Raw genomic sequence first — 20,314 nt, forward strand, 5'->3', positions numbered from 1 at the left:
CAGGTAATCTACGTAGACTGATTTCGGCATCCACACTACTAATAAATGCATGGACAGCAACGTTCCTCCAATCAATAGATCGTCTCAAGAACACATCTACTCATTGAAGGATCATGCAATCTCATAGGAACACAGAAAATTCTAGAGGAAGAAAGAAGAGGACACTTGCAGGGTTCTTAGAGAAGCAAAACAGTTTGCTTCTTTGCATGTAGGATTAAGTTGACAGACTTCTTCGACTAGCTTACCATGTAGGATGTCTCTTCGACTGGCTTAACCTTAAATTGGCATGCTTCTAGTCATTCACATGGTTTGGTGGTGTTAGCTAATCTAAGCAGCTGTATTATTACCAAAACTTAAAAAACCAGTTCTGGAGATTAAGAATAAGTAACGAAAGATACGGAAACACAACAATTAGATTAAATCTGCTTTTAGTAGTATTCAGGCCACAAGCATGACTTACAGGATTTTGCGTCCAATTCCATCCTCCCACAAAGCTGCTGGTTGGATTCATATTGCTGTAGCTACTCATGCCTGTCGGATTCATAAATGTAAGACATTCTGTAGTTCAGAATTCAATTTAGCTCGGAATTTCCAGGTTACTACAGGCGGGAGGATTTCAGAGACAAACTAGAGTAGTATTACAAGCAAGAACAAACAAATTACCTCCGATGGCGATATGAAACCTCGGCTTCAAAACTGAAACTGTGAAATAAACAGTTTATATTAGTTTTAGTTTAATGAATAGTACAAATAATAGGGAAACAATCTTCAGTGATGGATACAATCAGATGGATAAGATTCTGATGGCAGGTGTTGAAGGCCACACATCATCACTAGCAAGCTTAGAGCCGCACGATCATCTTCTGAAACGATCAAAATCATGAAAACATATCCATATGTTTCGCAGAATAGGTTTCAAAAACACCTTATCCAGGACTCATGCTTCGACTCTGACCATTGAACCAAAACATAATACAAAATTAGTACCTGCATGCAGGATCACATCATTATGTCCGAGAAAAATCCCATAAATAAATAATTAAGCAAACACATATTGAAGTAATGATATTGCATGACAATTCCAGTACCAACAAGCATCTAGCGCTAGGCACTGTATCTTGAAGTAACAAAACAATACTCACCAACTTAGTGATGGCAGAGAATTTCTAGTTGCATCTTAAAGGCAAAATAATTTTAGTTCTGAGATTAATAGGATTGCTGGTAAATGATATACCGGACAGAGAACAACTTACTGGCATTTTATTTTTTGTCAGATGAACTTAATATATACTCTGTCAGCATTCATCTTCTAGAAAAACAGAACTTGCAACAGAAGATGGTTTGCGATGAGTTGTCCACTTCAGGAATTTGGAAGTCTCTCTACCTTTCTTCAAGTTGAAAGAGCTGAGATCAATTGATTATGGTGGCTGCTCCTTCCAAAGCGTTTTTTAAATCATGAATCAGTCAATCATAGCTCATACAGAGTTCATCGGAGTTGAGTGAGTTCTACAGATAACTACTCATTGTTAAGATCCATTTCAGACATCAGTCTAATTCACTGATTAATAGATAAGTTTTTGTCCAATTGTAAGATGCTCAATGCTAAACCTGCATCAATCAGCACCCAGTAGATAAAAATTGTTCTACTGAAAGAATGAATCCTGTGATTCTTGAAGCCATTTGTTCATTAACAATGGTAGAGCAGAAATGAACACGACCACTGGAATGAACTTGGAACATTCCATTAGCCAATTCTGATACGAAGATGTTGATCAAAGCTCCAGATATCTACAAGGAAAGTATTTTTAGTATTAATAGTGATGCCTTCAAAGAAATTTTCCCAGAAGCATAAGAACTAAAAAGTGAGAAAGATATTATATTGGAGTAAAATAAACAAGTTAATAGGTTAAAATGCAAAGACTTAAAACCAAGTGTTAACAAATAGTTTGAAGACAGGAAAACAAACTATATGCTATTCTACTGCTGGTGGACTGCATAAACGTAGAAATGACTAAGAATATCAAGAGTAACAACAATCATAATAAAGAACACAGTAATAACATAATAATGTTATGATTGTTCCATTCAATACAAATCAAAATATATGTTTGATCTGATGATAACTAAAGACGCTGGGGTATCTGTGTTCAGAGAATGAAGAGATCGTGGACATGAAGAAAAACAAAATGAAACCTGACTATATAAATTTCAATTCCAAATAACACTGCATAAGGCTTGATTAACCCAGCAGTGCTGTGAAGGTGATTTGTGGTAGTAGTAATTGTACATTTTGTAACAAAACATCACCTTTCCTGATGCGACGAACCTCTAACATTCTTGCACTACAAATCATTAATCAGATCTGCCAGTGCCGTAGCACCACACTTGATATTCAGCACATCTCCACAATCCTGTAGTCAAATGCATTGATCAAATTTTATTAAGATCAGACTCTGGAAGGCATTTTTCTACTGCTTCATCACAAAGTTCAAGTGTCATCTCGATATTTTGTTCAGTGTAATTTATATCAATAAAAATATTGTAAATTTCTCTATTAGCAACCAAATTTTTGGCTCTCATCTCTTCAAATAGTTGTGTTGCCTCTGTCAACCTCTTCTTCCTAACAAGCCCTTTAATAAGTGCATTGTAAGAACCACGACTGAGACTGAACCCTTTGCCAATCATTTCACTGTGAAAATAACAAGCTTCCTTCATGTTTCTGGCCCTGCAATGCCCCCTGATCAAAATGTTGTATGTATTCTCATCAGGCATTATCCCACTAGCACGCATTTCCTTGTAAATTTTAGTTGTGGTCTTCATAGTTTTCTCCATGCAGTAGTGCCTCAAAAGAGAGTTATAAGTTGCACTGTTTGGCATGATACTCCTCTCCAACATCCACTCCAAAAGCCTCCTTCCATCCTCTAACATCCCAGCAGTACAAAAGCCATTCATCAATACATTAAAAGTCACAATACTTGGTTGAATACCTTTGTCTAACATTTCCCTAAGAAGGTCATGTGCCTGATCCATCTCGCCTGACTTGCAATAGGCATCCATTATGGTAGTATAAGTGTAAACATCTGGGCAAAGTCCTGCTGCCTCCATGTCCACCATGGTCTTCACAGCCTGTTCTATATTACCAATTTTACAAAGACCATTTATCAGTGAATTGTAGGTAAATACATTTAGCTCTAGTCCCTTGCCAGAGGTCTCACGCAGAAGCTCATTAGCGGTCTCTACCTCCCCTTGCTTACAAAGTCCATCTGATAATGCAGTGTATGTCACAACATTCGGGACAAGGCCCATCTGAAGCATCTCATTATGGAGATAAAAGGCATCATTCATCTTCCCTTCCTTGCAGTAACCGTCAATAAGTGCAGTGTAAGTAACTTCATCAGGACTCAGACCTTTACCAACCATCTCTCGGAATAATTTATTTGCTTCGACCATATTTCCACTCCTAGAGAGTCCATATATCAGAGCAGTATAAGTGACCGTATCGGGAACTAGTTGGCTATTCTTCATTTCTTCAACAAGCCGATACACCGCAGGCAGCTTACCGCTTTTGCAGTATCCGTTAATCAGAGTAGTATATACGACATGGTCTGGAGCTACTCCACGGAACATCATTTCCGTGAACACCCTCTCTGCTTCCACTACCTTTTCATTCTTACAGAGGAGGGTGATTATACTGTTAAAGGTAAAGGCATTCGGCATCAAACCCTTGTCACCCATTTCTTCGAACAACTCAGTCGCCTGCAGAAGCTCCCCATAGCGGCAGTACGCATCAATGAGGGTGCTATAACTTATAATGTCAGGCGAAGCACCCACTGTTCCTTCCATCTCAAGAAGTATCTTATGGGCTTCTCCAGTCTTTCCTGCCCCGCAGAACCCGTGAATAAGGATGTTACAAGATTTGGTGTTCCACCGAAGACCGAGTTCTTGGAAGTCTGAGAACGTACTCAGCATATGATCGAGCGTCAAGCGACTAAGCAGTGCGTTGCAAGCATCAGCAGAGACGATGATCCCGTAAGTAACCAAGTGGCGGAAGAGGGTGCGGGCTTCGTCGAGCCTATTGATGTCAACGATGGCGCCGAAGAGCAAATCGAAAACGGAGGGGACGGAGCACCAGTACTTGTAGGTGTAGATCACCCGATCGACGAAATTTCGATGAGAGACGAGGCCGTCGCGGAGCAGCCGGCGCGCAGATGCTGGTTCGCCGGACACGACGGCGACGTGGGCGGCGATGGCCAGCGCCTCGGCGGGGACGGGGCGACCGCGGGGTCGGTACCAGTGGAGGAGGGCGCCGACGAGGACGGGGTCGGAGCGGAGATGGAGGAAGGCCCAGACGAGGTGGTCGGAGCGAAATCGGGCGGCGAAGGGGCCGAGTATGACGTCTGGGGACTCGGAGCGGCGCTGCTTGAGGGCGGTGACGATGCTGCGGACGAGCTCCGCGTCATAGATGGCGGGCTTCTTGGGGGAGTAATCCGGGAAGGGGCGGATGGCGGTGGCGATGAAGTCGACGGGAAAGGCGTGGCGTTGGCTCGACAGCTGACGGCGGTGCGCGAGGAAGAAGTAGCTTTTTGGCCTCGTAGCTGCGGCGTGCCGGAACATGAGAGAGTGTGCTCTTCCGGCCCCCTCCCTCTCCACTCTCTCTCTCTCTCTCTCCCCCGCGAGGTCAGAACAGACCAGTTAGCATGCGGCCTGCTAACTAAATGGGCTGAGAAAATAGATTGGGCTCAGTTGGGCCGAAGAAGCAATCAATTTTGTACATTCATGGGATACGATCCATCAAAAGTCGACGGATAGCACACGTGTGCTTCAAGATTCGTGATCAAGTTTTCAGAACTACAGTTGCCGTATCTTATTATTGGACTGAGAGAAGACCTCTTGTTTTGCGCTATAATCCATCAAAAGAGGTTGTCCTTGTGCTTCTAGATTCGTGCTCAGCTTCTGTGCTAAGACGGAGGGAGACCGCGCAGACCCCAAGACAACGACGGGGCGAGACCGGGAGGTGTTCGACGTGGGCGGCACTCGCCTCGCGGCCCCATGCGGAGGCAAGCCTGCCGCCCACCCTCCGCGCTCGCCCATCTCCACGTCATCTTCTTCTTCCAACGAAGCAACCACAACCTCAAGGAGGAGGCGGCCAACACCGTCACTCCACAGCCGATGGCCGGTGGTTGGCAATATTCTTCTCCTCTGTGAAACAGCTGCTGCTGGGTGAGTTCTCCAAATCGACTGAAACAGATAGCTTTCAGTCGCGTTGACAAAGGTGCCATTTTGTGGACTAACAAGGGAGAGTTAGCTGGCTGACACTCTGTGTGATTGCAGATAACACCTCGCAGTCTTGCCGGTGGATTGAAATGACTCCAGCTTGGGATGGGGTGGCCTTCACCATCTACCGCACACTCCTCATGGCCATCCAATAATTCAAGATTTTTCCCAATCAATCATGCAAGAGGTTTGACCCCATGGAAGCTTCCATCTTACACTGTGCCGCCGTGCGACCGATCCATGCATGGAGATTTTGCTGTCTGAGTTCAGATATGGTTCGAGATTTTTCACTCACAAGCATAACGCGAAGAACAGAAAGGAGATTGGCCTCTCTGGTGAACGAGTTTACTGGTCAGATTTGGTGAATTGTTTGACGAAATGTAGTGTGGTGTTTTCATGGTGATCCCAAGCATTGAATTCAATGTCAACAGGTGGCCACCAGCAAGCACTGCATTAATTAGATCAAAAAGAGGCAGTGGCGTGCACAGTACATGTTCGGTCTAATGCCCGTCCTACTTGACAGGCGCAAATGTCAGCACAGCACGGAGCTCCGGGACCATTCTGGCGAGGCGCGGGCGGCCCCCTGCACATGACCTCCGTGAGCCCCCCCCACCCCGTCAGGGCCTGCTTGTGGTCGAACTCCACAGCCATATTATGGAGAGGATGGCCTGACCAATTAACATACCTCGGTGCGATGCATGCCACTACAATATATATATGCTTCTATCTGTCTGTGTCCTGTCCTGCGTGCCACTGACCCAGTCCTATCAGCTACACCATCTTATTCGCTATACCGATCCCACGTATGGATGCTGTTCCTTGTTCTATCGATTGCGTTTTGCCCTATACTGTATAATATGGAAGGCTCTCAACCCCATTCCGATTCCCATTTCAACTCTATATTTAACTGCTCCCTCAGTGCGCAAGCAAGAGAGTAGAAAGCTCATAATTGTGGTGGCTGTCGGTCGATGTGGCGTTGCATTGACACGACCGATAGCAGCGCCCGCCGCTGACCCTGCGAATGGTAGAGGATGGGAGGTAATTCGGGGCGGCGCGAGATGTCGTCGACGCCGGAGAACGTGGTGGTGGTGGCGGTGCGGGCGGAGAGGGAGATCTCGAAGACGGCCCTCGCCTGGGCCCTCACACATGTGGTGCGCCCCGGCGACGTCGTGACGTTGCTCGCAGTCCTCGCAGACCGCGAGGCTACTGGTAGGGCGGGCGCTTCTTCCTTTCCCCCCCCCCGGCTTCTCGATCTGTTTGTTTGACTTTCGCGCGCGACTTTGTTCGCAGGCTGGCGCCGGTGGCTGCTCTGGGGCTTCCCCGGGTTCGGCGGGGATCGGCGCAGCCGAGAAAGGTGTCCGATTTCGGCCTCCTGCTCCCAGATGGCGCTTCAAATCGATGGCCGCAGCGAGGTAGGTACTCAAACCACATGACTGCATTGGTTGTCTACCTCCTCGGGCATGGAGATTATCTCCTTTGACAGTGAATCACAACAGTGTGAAGAAACAGCCATGTTTTCGCTCCTTCCTTTTTTGTTTTCTGCCTTTGTCGTTGCGATTCGGGCTTGTCTGTTATCCGATTTCAGGGGCAGTGAGTGACGGCGGCCGTGCTTCCTTTTCCTTGTGCAGATAAATGTGAGGATTAAGGTGGTGGGATCGGATCCAAATGCCTCAGGTTCTTCGTCTTCGTCTTCCGGCGACCGCGGCGGTGGCGTGGTGGTTGCGGAGTCAAAGAGAGTTGGTGCCAACTGGGTCGTACTCGACAAGTAATCCCCCAAACCCTTATTCTACAACAAACAGTTGCTATACACGCCTTCCATACTTTTTTTTTCCTCCCCGCACTGTTTCTCCATGTGCTGCGACGTCCTCTCTTCTTCTTCCATCAATAGTATCTTAATACGTGCATTAAACGCCGACGCCGAGCGATGCCCGCCAAGCTGCCAGTTTGACGATCATCATCTTGTTGGCCCTTGGCATGCCAATCCACGAACCTTGTTGCTTGCAATGCTGTGTTTCCTTTTCCTGAGGAACAAGACAAACTAGCATCATTGGCTCATAGCCTCTTCTCTCAGCCGAGGAATCCTGTGCACAAGCCAGATCATAAACGGGCATGTGCACTGCGTACAAGACACTGTAGGAGCAATTAAAGAGGACGACTGCTCTCGGACAGTGCCGTCAATTATTACTCGCCTCTTACATTTGCTTAGTTAGGATTCTCATACGCTTTTCGACTATGGAATTATACGCTCAAAGATCTTTTAATGTCAACCCGGTGTTGACGATGTCTGCGTCCTCGGTGGACCAGAGTAGCTCAAGTTGCAGCGTCCTTGCAACTGAAGATAAGATGTGATGGAAGCGCGCCCACACGAGGGTCCTTTTACCTCCCTCCGGGATGAAAACTTACCCGAGTGGATGTGCAGAGTGTGGCCGATAGCTTTACATGCTCGGATGTGGTGACTTGAGCAAGTACCGCCCACATCACGGCACTCTCTATTTGGCCTTTAGATTGGTGGATGCGCGAACTGTCACCCTCCTCGCCACGGGCGTTGTCTCCCCTCCCGGTACAATCCGAGAGGGTCACCTGCAGCTGCTTGGATATCGTCGTCCGGGCAGATTGTTTGCTTGCGAACACGTGATCCGAGAGTAGATGGCCTTTCTCCTTCCCCCCAGAGTTCTTATGGCTTCACGCCAGTTAGCCTGTCGCCCTCCTCGAAAGAATCATTCCACCTCGGTAATTCAATTTGTGTGTGTGCCCAATAAGGAGAAGTCTGATATGTAATAAAATAATACACTCGAGCTGTGCTCAGAAATTGAAATATCTCTAGCGATATCAAATCGTAACCACAGTCTCAAAGTATGGGGAAGAAAGCAATGACGAAGTATTTGTTAATTAGCAGCTTACAGCTATGGTGTTTGTCGAAATGCCTGTGATCGTTTGTTTATACTTGCGCAGAAACATTGTGTGCAGTGTGTTCTTTGTGGACAATTTGTTGTTCGATTTATGTGTACCTTTAATGTTGTCGTGTATGGAACACACAGACAGCTGAAGCAAGAGGAGAAGCATTGCATGGAGGAGCTGCAGTGCAACATAGTGGTGATAAAAGGGTCCTGCGCAAAAGTGCTCCGACTCAACCTGGGCGGCATCCACAACAAGCCGCTCCCTCCCTTCTCCTTGTCTTCTTCTTCTTCTTCTTCGCATTCTCCCATCTGTAGTGAGAAGTATCTGGACAAGAACTCTCGGCTGGCGAAGACCGCAAGCAGCCCTGTGGAGGATGCAAAGAAGGCTTCACCGCGTCCGGAGACCAAAACGGTGGCATTGAGCTCCAATGCCGCACCGACTGCTTCGTTCTTTGTCCGTGAACACAACCCTCTCTTCGAGAAGCTCCACACCGGGAATCTGACTCCTATTGAGGACGTGGGATCCGACGGTGAGGGCACAGCGGACTCGGAAGACAATGGGGGAGGAAGCACTGGTTCCACTCCTCTGGGGTTGAAGCTTCACTACGATGCATGTGAGTACTTGGTTCTTTGGGAATTAAGCTGTGCTTTTTGTCCACATCTGGCATTTGGCCGATACATAGCGAATACGAGTTTGCAGTGCCTTCTTTGTCAGCTCGCGGAGGGTACCCGGGCTTCCACCTAGCGTCGGGGCCCGTGGCCGCACAACTCCGTCGAGCGGTCTACTGGATCCCTCAATACCACACACCAGAGAAAGCTCAGATGAACAATGCCACCAAAGCGACCCAGAAGAACCCGCAAACGGAGAAGCACTTGAGCGGTGACCACCGTCTGAGAAGCCCAGGGGCAGATCAGGACTGCACCACTCCCTACAGCTCCGACGTGAGGGAGGCGGTCTCCTTGTTCGGGAGCTCCCCGTCGGTGCCCCCTCCTCTGTGCTCCCTGTGCCGACACAAGGCCCCGGTCTTCGGGAAGCCGCCGAGGCGGTTCACGTACCGTCAGCTGCAGGTGGCCACCGACGGGTTCGCCGACGCGACCTTCGTGGCGGAAGGCGGCGGGGGACGCGTCCACAGAGGGGTCCTGGAGGACGGGCGGGTGGTGGCGGTGAAGCGGCTCAAGGCAACTAGCTGCGGCAAGGCGGCGGCGGCGGAGGAGGAGGAGGAAGAGGAGTTCTGCGAGGAGGTGGAGGTGTTGAGCCGGGCGCAGCACAGGAACGTGGTGATGCTGGTGGGCTTCTGCGTGGAAGGGGCGACGAAGGTGCTGGTATATGAATACATCTGCAATGGCTCCCTCGATCTCCATCTGTATGGTACATATCTGAGCTTGGGTTTTGGTGTCGCCTTGGCACGTAGACTGCCGTTAACATTTGTGGCATGCAGGGCAAGCACAGCCTCCATTGGATTGGATCGCAAGGATGAAGACGGCGGTGGGCGTGGCGAGAGGATTGAGATACCTGCATGAGGATTGCCGGGTGGGGTTCGTGGTCCACAAGGACATGCGCCCCAACAACGTTCTTCTCACCCACGACTTCGAGCCCCTGGTAAGTCTGCACCACAAGGCAATAAGCTAAGAATCCTTGACGTGCAGTAAGAACTGGACTTGGTTTCATGTCAGCTGGGGGACTTCAGGCTCACAAGATGGCAAACAGAGACATCTCGGTCCGTGGACACCAACGTCCCCGAAGCCTTCGGGTGAAGCAAATTCTCGACCTGCTCCTCTACTTAGTCGCTCGTTGTACTGTTCCGATGACGAATGCCAGGGCGTTGATGGCACTCAGGTATCTGGCGCCGGAATACATCGAGCACGGGATCGTGACGGACAAATCGGATGTGTATGCCTTCGGGGTGGTGCTGCTGGAGCTCATCACCGGCAGAAGAGCACTGGACACCAACCTGCCCAAGGGTCAGCAGTTCCTGGTGGAGTGGGCGAGACCTCTTCTGTCGCTGGCGTCCGAAGATGGCCAAACGATCGCCGTCGACCGCTTCCTCGACCCGCGCCTGGACCTGGACCAAGCACGCTTCTTCTCCCAGGAGCTGCGTGCCATGGCACGCGCCGCTTCGCTGTGCCTTCGCCGAGAGCCGCAGTCCAGACCCGGCATGTCCAAGGTAATTCCATGTCTTTATGGTATGGTGGGGAGGGAGAGCAAATCTGACTTCTCCTGACCACTGCGTGTTGTGTTCTTGTGGATTCAGGTGCTGAGAATCCTGGAAGGAGACAGCATCGTGGATCAAGCTCTGGACGTTAGCTCCGTGGGCAGCAGAAGCGGCCGCATCATCCGTCCGGTTCTGCAACCAGACATGGGCATATCAGGCAGCCTGTCCTACAGGTTTCCTAGAGAGGCTGTCGCCAGTGCTCTCTGCGCTGACAGAAGCTGGCCTACTGCTCTTTACGAGAGCATGTAGATCGAGTTACAGAGATTGCCGCTGCCTCCGTTTCCATCTCGAAGAGCAAACTGTGCGTGCCTTCACAAGGCAAATGGTGTGATGACTGCGAGAAGAACCAGCAAGGAAGAAGATTCAGAATATGGCCTGCTGCTTGCCGGGTGAGGAAGCAATCAGCACATCCCGTATGTCCAGTGCTTCACTCTGTTTTGCAAATATTGACAAAGCTGTATCAAAATGATATTTTGTACTGCGTTGATTCTGTGAGGAAGGAAGTGTTTAAATCAAAGAAAATTAGCTTGCAAAATCTGATCCATAGTGTTGAGAGAAGAAATTATTGACGTGCTGCATAATCCGATACGATTTGGACTTGTAAGTGCAGGGTTGTTTGATATTCGTCTAAGATGAAAATACCAAGCTCCCAAGGTTGTAACCCGCATGAAAATCGAGGTTGAAAAAAGTTTTCCGATCCAATTCTTTCGATGTCCAAGTTAGTAACCCAAGATATACGAGGGTTGCCGACCCAATCCTTTCGATGTCCAAGTTAGTAACCCAATATATACGAGGGTGGACACCACCTTGCCTTGACGCCTAACCCGCTATCTCATAATGTGTTGGTCTCTATTGAGTCGTTGGGCTTGTCTAACTAACATATTCCTTGTATCTTTTGCTTACAATATCGTTGAGTTGTTCGTTTGACCGATCTTCTATCTTATTAGGTCAATGTCTCATTTTGGATGTAGAGGCTCAACCGAGTCGATATAGTTTGTTTTAAAGTAATGAAACTTTATATCCTCATAGTTTGTTTTAAAATAATGAAACTTTATATCCTCAATTTACAATAATCACATCTTAAATATATATATACATTTTACAACAAACACTAAAGGTATGGTAGACCAATGCTCAATGCTTGGGGCATAGTCACCCTAACCTGATCCTGAGAGGTGTTTTAGAGGCAAAATTTTTTAAGTTCATAACATATCATGTTCTCGGTAGCACAATTCCTTCTATTGTCTCAAGGTGATAGGTTCCATCTTAGACGATCTCGATGACTCGATATAGCTCTTCCCAATTAGATGCTAGCTTACTTTAAGATCTAGTTAGGTTACTAACTTTAGTTTTCCGAAGCATAAGGTCTCATAGTCCAACTCTCTAAGGGTGAATACCTCGGTTATATAGTTTGGCTACTACTTTTTTATGTCTCAATACTCTGTGTGGTTTTTTGTCTAACCTCACTAAGTAATTTGAGTTTGGCTTGAAATCCTTTTTCAGTGATTTTCTCATCAAAATTCTTAACCCGAGGTATTGGGAAGACAATCCCGGGTGGGAAGACAATCTCAATGTCGAAGGTTAAGTTAAATGGAGATTCTGCCGATGTAATCTTAGTTATCATCCAAGAGGCCAATAAAATAGTTAGTAGTTCATCCACCTAAATACCTTTTACTGGAATGACCCATTTCTTTGACCTTTCAAGAATAACTTGATTGATGAGAAACCTTTATTGGTAGTTCATTTTGTATAATAGTCGAGAGGTTTCCTCGAGATATTGGTAGTTCATTTTATATAATAGTCAACTCTAATATTGAGAAACCTTTTTTGGCCTGAGGCCGGTGAAAAGGGTATGAGAATGTCTGTATCACATTGGGTGAAGGGTTATCCATAATCGATCGAACTCAAAGGGACTGTCGATTGATATTATTTCTGCACAAAGTTCTAGCACCTATGGCATCTTTGAGCATAGGCTATTGTATTCTTGTACAACATCGACTAATAAAACCCTTGTTAAAGTACTTTGAAGATGAGAGTTCATCCACCAATGTGTCCCGTAGATACCCTCATGCACCTCGATGAGTACCTTCTCGATCTCTTGGGGTGTTAGGCATTTGGGGAATTGATAGCCGAAAGATTTACGATATACATGATCATTAATGATACAAAATTATGCTTGATGATGCTTGATTCTTTAGGTCAATGTGGGTCTGTCGGGAGCATTCCATATTTTTTTATAGTATAGAATCTCATCCATATAACTTAGGTCTTCCCCGACTATAGTCATATCGTACTTCTCTATGGTTCAGGTTAGCAATGCATCAACCAACGGATAACTCTCCTTTGGGGCTTGGGTTAATGTTAATCGAGCAAGCGCTATCACCCTATGTGTTCTTTTCATGGGAGACCTATAACACTTTGAGTCAAGAGAAGCTATAGATTAATCTCTGCATCTTGGCAAGGTATGTTACTATGATTACATCTTGGGTTTTATAGTTATCCATCACTTAATTCACGATTAGTTGTGAATCGTTAAACACTGTAAAGTCCTAAACTTGAAGCTCTCATGCCAGTTAGAGCCTTAAGGGAAGTGCCTCGTACTTGACTTTATTATTGGATATTTTGAACATGAACTAGAGAGCTTACTTATACACTTATTTATTCGGGCCTTGTAGGATGTGTCTGGCACCACCTCCATCCGAGATGGCAAAACCATCTACGAGTAACGTCCATGCTTGTGGGGTGTCAATATCAATCACAAGCAAATGAGTTAATTCCGAGATAAAGTGTACAAAAGCTTGGGCCTTTATGGTAGTCCTCAGAACATATCGGACCGGACGTTGAACTTATCTATCTCTACTAACCATCTCAACAGCCAACCCAAGATATCAAATTAAGAGATGACCTATATGAGTGGTTGGTCGGTGATCACTTACAATGCATGCGTTTGAAAATAAGGGTGGAGCTTCGTTACCATCAATACTTATATAAATGTGAGCCTCTCGATATGGGGGCATCGTTCCTTTGGTCTACTTATAATCTGACCGACATAGTAGATAAATTTCTGAACTCTCGAGTCATCCCATACCAACACCAAGTTGATAGCTAGGTTAGTAATAGTGAGGTAAAAGCTTAAAGTTTTAGCCGAGGTAGAGGAGGTGAGCTACGACAATTGGGCGATATGGTCCTTCAGCCTTTTAAAACCTCTTGAAACTCTTCAATCCATAAGAAGCCCTTTAGGTTCTTTAATACTCGAAAGAAAGGTGGATACTTATCGCTCAATTGAGATAAAAATTGACTAAGAGTTGTTATTCACCTTGTTAACTATTAAACTTTCCCTACCGATCAAGGTGGGTGCATCTCTAATATGGCTTATACCTTCTTGAGGTTTGGGTCTATTCTCCTCTAGTGTATAATGCATCCAAGAAAATTTCCCAAGTTGACTCTAAATGTACACTTGGTTAGATCGAGGTATATGTTAAATTTCTTTAGAACTTGAAATGTCTTAGCTAAGTTCATCAAATACGAGTCGACTATCTTGCTTTTTACAATCGTATCATTAACATATATTTCAATGTTTCTCCCAATACGGTGCTTGAATATTTTGTTCACCATTATTTGATATATTACACTTGTATTTTTTAACCCGAATGACATGACTTGATAGTAATGTGTGCCTTAGTTAGTGACAAAGGAAGTGTGTTCTCGATCCTCTAGTATCATTCTAATTTAGTTTAACCCTGAGAATACATCTATAAAGGTACGGAGCTCGTGACCCAAGGTAGAATCAACCAACTGATCAATCTGAGAAAGATGATAGCTCTCCTTCAAGTATGCTTTGTTGAGATCAGTATAATCAACACACATCCTCTAATTTTTATTAGATTTTTTAATATGTATAATATTGGTGAGCCATTGGGAGTACTACATCTTGGTAATAAACCTTGTTCTTAATAGTTTGTCTATCTCATCATAAATTACCTACTGATGGTCAAGAGTAAACTTGTAAAGCATTTGTTTCATTAGTCATGCCTTGAGAGACATGTTTAAGTGATGCTGAGCTACATTGGAGTTGATTCTCGACATGTCTCTCGATCACCACGCAAAAATCTCGACATTCTCTTGAATAAAGTTAATGAGGTGCTCCCATCTCTCTTCAAGAAGTGTCACCCCGACCTTGACAACTCGATCGGGTCAGGCCTTGTCTAGGGGTGCTTTAATCAACGGCTCCACCAACTTATGATATGGGACGAACTTAGCAAAGTCTCGAGGGACCATAGATAGTGCCTTAGATCAAGCCTTTTTGGATAGAGAGATCACTATTAAGTAGCACTAGCACGACTCCATGTGTTACTTAGCTCTTCAATATTGGTTTTCATTAAGAACCTCATCACATGTGGTAGATCGACGCCACCACCCTTTGTCTATTCAGTGTTGGTTGACCTATGATTATGTTGTACGTTGAAGTGATATCCACCATCGTGAATTCAGTTAATATCATCTTGGAGCAATGGTTGCCTCTGAATGTGACATCCAGGTTCACAGTCTTGAGATGGGAGATAAAGTCGCCAATGAACCCCATCAACGAAGAAGTCATAAGGGTAAGGTAATTAATCGAGAGCCTGAGTTTTTAGAAAGCATCAAAGTAGAGGATATTGATAGAGCTATTTATGTAAATCATGACCCTCTTCACTTAAGTATTGATCATCTTTATATAAACTATATAGGCATCAACATAGTTAGGGTTAAAGTACTTCGTCTCTTCCTCCTTAAATGCTATCTCTAGGTTGCCTTCCTTCTAGCACAAAAAATATTGAGAAGAGTCATTGACATTCGAGTCAACTCGACATGGCCCGAACCTATATATGTAGGGTCATCCGAGATGCCTCATAGGTGGAAACATCGAGCTCTCTAGATACCACCTACATGAAGACCAAGGTCAAGAGAGGTTTCTCATTTCGATCCCTTCGATATTCAAGTTAGTGACCCGAGATATATGAGTGTGGACGCGAGTAATAAAAAAGATAAGCTCTTGTTCATTATGTTAAAGATAAGCTTTTATACTTGATCGTAAAGGGATAAAATATTTTATGAAATATTTTACGAGGAGATAATCTCTAACCATCTGTAATAGTCTCCCCTTGATCTCTTATTCATGTTTGCGATAGAAAGAGAGTAACACATAACCATTTATCTTGGACTCTTACCCACATGAGTAGACAGGTGGAGAGTAACCTTTGTCTTCTCCTTTCACCTTAGACATCATATAATAATTACGTGTTGAATAATAACTAATTAATAATGGTATAATTCAGCCTAATCATACGTATACATTCACAACCAATAGAGAAAAATATGCATAAGATGTTTGTTTTCCAACGTCAAATCTTTGTCGATCTTACGAGCTCTAAATAATTTATTATACGAAAATAAATCATACTAACTCCTTTGTCATAAAGTTTAATATTCCATCAACACGAGGTGCTACATAATATTATTAGATATGAAGTGCACTATCAGAACATTCTAAATCAACATGATGATAACACAAGCAATTACTTATAATGTTGCTCTCACTACGGTGCTAATGATCCCCAAGTGAAAGCTTACGAAGTACAACTAATTCTTATTTTTTTGGAGAAAGATATTAGATTTTAAAGCCGATGACTATTCGCTTAAGCAATGAGTTATATATATATATATATATATATATATATATATATATATATATATACACGAAACAAGTGGCAAGTGGTCAAATTCTCAAATCCTTTCATATTAATTTTATTTATATGATAATTAAATAATTTATAGTACATTATTAAAATACTGTTCCATTTTTTCATATAATTGAGATGGTTAGAGTAAAACTATGGATTAAGAAACTGGGCAATATTGCCACCCTATGAGCAACAACATTGGGGGTGGAATCTTCCCCCAATCCACTCATATCTTTGTTTAGCTTAAGGAATGAATCGACGCCTATTTGCAATTAAATAGAAGATCGACTTCCTCGATCTATTCATTATTCTGCCAATGAGCAAATCCTTTGAAAACATGAGTCGGCCTATTTCGTAGTAGGCCGCCAAAGTTCGCGTCGATGCGACATCGAACGAATACAGGGTTGGATGAATCTAAGCCCATTTGGCCACGGCAATCTTCCTGCGCCTGCTCCGGTGCATGGTCCCGTCTCCACCGCACATCTGGCGGCGCCGACGCTTGTCCTGACTCGCGGCGACACGCCATGATAAGGCCACCTCACGTGTTAAATGGGCTCGCACGTTTAACATCGGCTGGACGCGTTTCCGTCTTAGCGTAAAAACCTACACCTAATAGGGTGAGCCGACAGCGCTGTTTGATTCAACCCAGAAGGGAAACCGAGCTCACTGCGGGACCCACCCATTGCTGACAAACGTTTTCCACCTTCCGGCGGTGCATTTACGAACGACGCCATCGAGGGCTGCCGCTTTTGTCGGTTAATTTCCCAAAAGAAAATTCACCCTGCAAAAATAATTTCCGTAGATATTTGAGACCACAGAGATATGGCCAAATGATCATTACTGGAGAGGAATAGGCATTGAATTATTGTATTACAAAATAATAATAATAATAATAATAATAACATCAGTCCAGTAGTTTGACTGTATTGGAGGAGAACAGCATGGCAAACATGGCATGAGCAGGCACGCCACGTTGCTTATAAAAAGATGTGCTTCTTCCGGTGAAGGAGCACTACCGGCACAACCCCCATAGATACCATCTCTCTGAATCCTTCGGATCGAGATAACGCCTGTGAACGCAGCTGCAGCTTCGGTGTAGATCCCAGCAATGGCCGAGGGTGCCGCGACTTCCACAGCCACGACTCTCCCCGTCAGAGACATCCCCGGCGACTACGGCATCCCCTTCGCCTCCGCCATACGCGATCGCCTCGACTTCTACTACTTCCAGGGGCAGGACAAGTTCTTCCAGACGCGGGTCGACAAATACCACTCCACCGTCGTCCGCCTAAACGTGCCACCGGGCCCGTTCATGGCCACCGACCCCCGGGTCATTGCCGTCCTTGACGCCAACAGCTTTCCTATTCTGTTCGACGTCTCCAAGGTGGAGAAGAAGGACGTCTTCACCGGTACCTACATGCCCTCCACCTCCCTCACCGGCGGGTACCGCGTCTGCTCCTACCTCGACCCATCCGAGCCCAACCACGCCAAGGTGAAGCAGCTCCTCTTTAACATCCTTGCCTCCCGCAAGGACGCCGTCATCCCGGCCTTCCGCACCAACTTCACCGCCTTGTTCGAGACGATGGAGTCGCAGGTCACCGCCGCCGGAAAGTCCGACTTCAACAAGCTCAACGATAACACTTCCTTCGACTTCCTCGGCGAGGCCTACTTCGGCGTCCGTCCCTCATCGACGGCTCTCGGCTCCACCGGCCCGACCAAGTCCACCAAGTGGCTCTTCCTCCAGTTGTGCCCCCTGATGACCCTCGGCCTCCCCAAGATCCTGGAGGAGCTGCTGCTCCACACCTTCCCCCTCCCGCCCCTCATCGCCAAGTGCGACTACAAGGCGCTGTACAAGTACTTCAGCAGCGTGGCCGGGAGCGCCCTCGACAGCGCCGAGAAGCTGGGTCTCAAGCGCGACGAGGCATGCCACAACCTCCTTTTCGCCACCGTCTTCAACTCCTACGGCGGCATGAAGGTGCTGCTCCCGGGGATCCTGGGCTGGCTGGCGAAAGCGGACAAGAGCCTCCACGTCCGTCTCGCCAAGGAGATCCGCAGCGCCGTGCTGTTCGAGGGCGGGAAGGTGACGCTCAACGCGGTGGAGAAGATGGATCTGACCCGATCGGTGGTGTACGAGGCGCTGCGCATGGACCCGCCGGTGAAGTACCAGTACGGCAAGGCGAAGCAGGACCTGGTGATCGAGAGCCACGACGCCGCCTTCAAGGTGAAGAAGGGGGAGATGCTCTTCGGGTACCAGCCGTTCGCCACCAGGGACCCCAAGGTGTTCGACGACGCGGACCGGTTCATCGGTGACCGCTTCCTGGGGGACGAGGGCAAGAAGCTGATCAAGTACGTGGTGTGGTCCAACGGGTCGGAGACGGAGAGCCCAACAGTATCGAACAAGCAATGCCCCGGGAAGGATTTTGTGGTGCTGGTGGGTCGCCTGCTGGTGGTGGAGTTCTTCCTCCGCTACGACACCTTCACCGCCGACGTAGGCACGGTACTGCTCGGGAGTCAGGTCACCGTCACCTCGTTGACCAAGGCCGCCGCCTCCTCCTCCGACGTCTAGTCGTCGGATCGTCTCCTCCTCGTTGACCAACCCAGCTAGTTGGCAATAACCGTCGCCCTCGACGGGGTGACGCTCCGTGTTGCTTTCTCTCTCTCACGAGAGCCTGTTAGGAACGTGCACCGCTCCGCTGTAGTTTCTGTGTTTTGTATTCAACGAATAAATAAATAAATATATAAATATATATATATGATATTTCTTTTCTTTCTTTTTTCTAGCAGCAAAAGAATATTAGAAGCGGCATTCACGTTCGCATAGCCAACTACATGTCAATATATAATAATCAATAAGATAATGCGAGGATTGTTATACATGTCGGTAATGGTCCGCATGAAGCTAAGGCGATGTGGATGGCACATGCTCTCCTGACTACGTGTTGTGGTGTCAAGTTGATGGGATACAGGTGTTTAGTATATATATATATATATATAATGGTGCATAGAAGAATAATTTTCGTACAGGCAGGAAGCAAAAGCTGGCATAGCTGAAATGATGTGGCGTGGAAAGGTGGAGATGGATCTGACGGGATGATGTGTGCCAGCAGCAGGACGAAAGAAATCCATGTTAGATTCATGCCAGTCCAAAAAAAGAAACAGTTCGATGCATGCATCATCTTAGCTGTCATTATATTATGGAAAGCCTGCCTGCATGCAGATAACACGAAGTGGTTGACGCTACTGGTAGATGCAACTGACACCCATTCGGCGGTCGGTCCGCATCACAACGTAGGCGGTGATTGATTAGGGTTGGAAGAGGGTTCATACGAGACACATCTTCTCTTGGTCAACCGGAAATGATGGTGACGGAGAGGAGGTCAACCGGAAATGATTAGGGTCCAATGATTGCAGTGCGACAGAAGAAATTAAGTTCCGTCTTAACTTAAGAGCTTAATGACCAAAGAAACCATTAGTTTTATGACTGATGAAGCTTGGAGCATCAAAGCTTGTGCCCCGCGTAAATGGGCCCACCGCCTTCACAACTGGATCCTGTCGCACTCGTCCTCCCGACGCGTGTCGACATGTCATAAGATCGGTGAGTTTCTTTCATGTGATGTAAGATTACTATTTTTTATTCGACAAAATTAAATCATTAAATCTTTATTCGAGTCACGACAGTGTTAGGATAAGGTTCGAAGGGAAGGGTACGCCCACTGCAACTTCCGGTCCCCCCTCTCTCCGTAGCAATTTTTTGTTAGCATGGAAAGGGCCCACCAAATGCGTCTCAAATCGTACCATCCATTTATAACGGGTGAGGCACGAACGAACGGTTAGGAACACGTGTTTTTACGAGCGCATGTATATTTGTAGTCATAATCTCTATTCTGTTGAGTAAAATCTTTTCTCGGAATATGTTATTCATCCTAAAAAAAATTAATCGAGGTAAAGCTGAGGATAAACATAACCTTTCACGCATGCATGTTAACATACTTGAGGCAAAAAGTAATAATTGATTATTTATCTCTATGCTTACACGTCAAAATTGATAAAAGAAAATATTCACTCGCTTGTGGTTATCGACTTGACAAAACCAGTTTACTATGATAGAAAGGATATTTGTCTTCAAACAAAATCGAACACATGATGTTTCAATCAACAAAAAAAATAAAAAATATTACTCGATGCTTCTTCTATCATGTTAGTAAAATTTGAA

General features: G+C 46.0%; 3 protein-coding genes across 4 annotated transcripts; 2 read left to right on the forward strand and 1 right to left on the reverse strand.

Annotated features, from left to right (window-relative positions):
* Positions 1-689: 689 nt before the first annotated feature.
* On the reverse strand, positions 690-4,683 carry LOC135618713 (pentatricopeptide repeat-containing protein At1g05670, mitochondrial-like). Its single transcript, XM_065119866.1, has 3 exons — positions 2,308-4,683; positions 1,254-1,788; positions 690-987 (listed from the first exon to the last, which is right to left on the reverse strand). Exon 1 carries the CDS (start codon positions 4,612-4,614, stop codon positions 2,431-2,433), a length of 2,184 nt encoding a protein of 727 aa, XP_064975938.1. The 5' UTR covers positions 4,615-4,683; the 3' UTR covers positions 690-987; positions 1,254-1,788; positions 2,308-2,430.
* Positions 4,684-5,071: 388 nt separating this feature from the next.
* LOC135618712 (inactive protein kinase SELMODRAFT_444075-like) lies at positions 5,072-10,928 on the forward strand. 2 transcript variants are annotated; one of them, XM_065119863.1, is made up of 11 exons: positions 5,072-5,220; positions 5,332-5,625; positions 5,706-6,483; positions 6,565-6,686; positions 6,903-7,039; positions 8,313-8,785; positions 8,872-9,540; positions 9,611-9,771; positions 9,846-9,922; positions 10,009-10,336; positions 10,424-10,928. In XM_065119863.1, exons 3-11 carry the CDS (start codon positions 6,306-6,308, stop codon positions 10,631-10,633), a joined length of 2,355 nt encoding a protein of 784 aa, XP_064975935.1. In that variant the 5' UTR covers positions 5,072-5,220; positions 5,332-5,625; positions 5,706-6,305; the 3' UTR covers positions 10,634-10,928. The 2 variants fall into 2 exon arrangements, with proteins under 2 accessions (XP_064975935.1, XP_064975937.1); XM_065119865.1 differs by lacking the exons at positions 5,072-5,220; positions 5,332-5,625 and having other exon boundaries at positions 8,887-9,540.
* A 6,165-nt stretch (positions 10,929-17,093) lies between these two features.
* LOC135618714 (allene oxide synthase 2-like) lies at positions 17,094-18,859 on the forward strand. The gene has a single exon (XM_065119867.1). The coding sequence runs from the start codon at positions 17,213-17,215 to the stop codon at positions 18,665-18,667; it is 1,455 nt and encodes a 484-aa protein (XP_064975939.1). The 5' UTR covers positions 17,094-17,212; the 3' UTR covers positions 18,668-18,859.
* The last annotated feature ends 1,455 nt before the right edge of the window (positions 18,860-20,314 follow it).

The sequence above is a fragment of the Musa acuminata genome, chromosome BXJ2-8 (genome assembly GCF_036884655.1).
Source record: "Musa acuminata AAA Group cultivar baxijiao chromosome BXJ2-8, Cavendish_Baxijiao_AAA, whole genome shotgun sequence".
Lineage (NCBI taxonomy): Eukaryota > Viridiplantae > Streptophyta > Magnoliopsida > Zingiberales > Musaceae > Musa > Musa acuminata.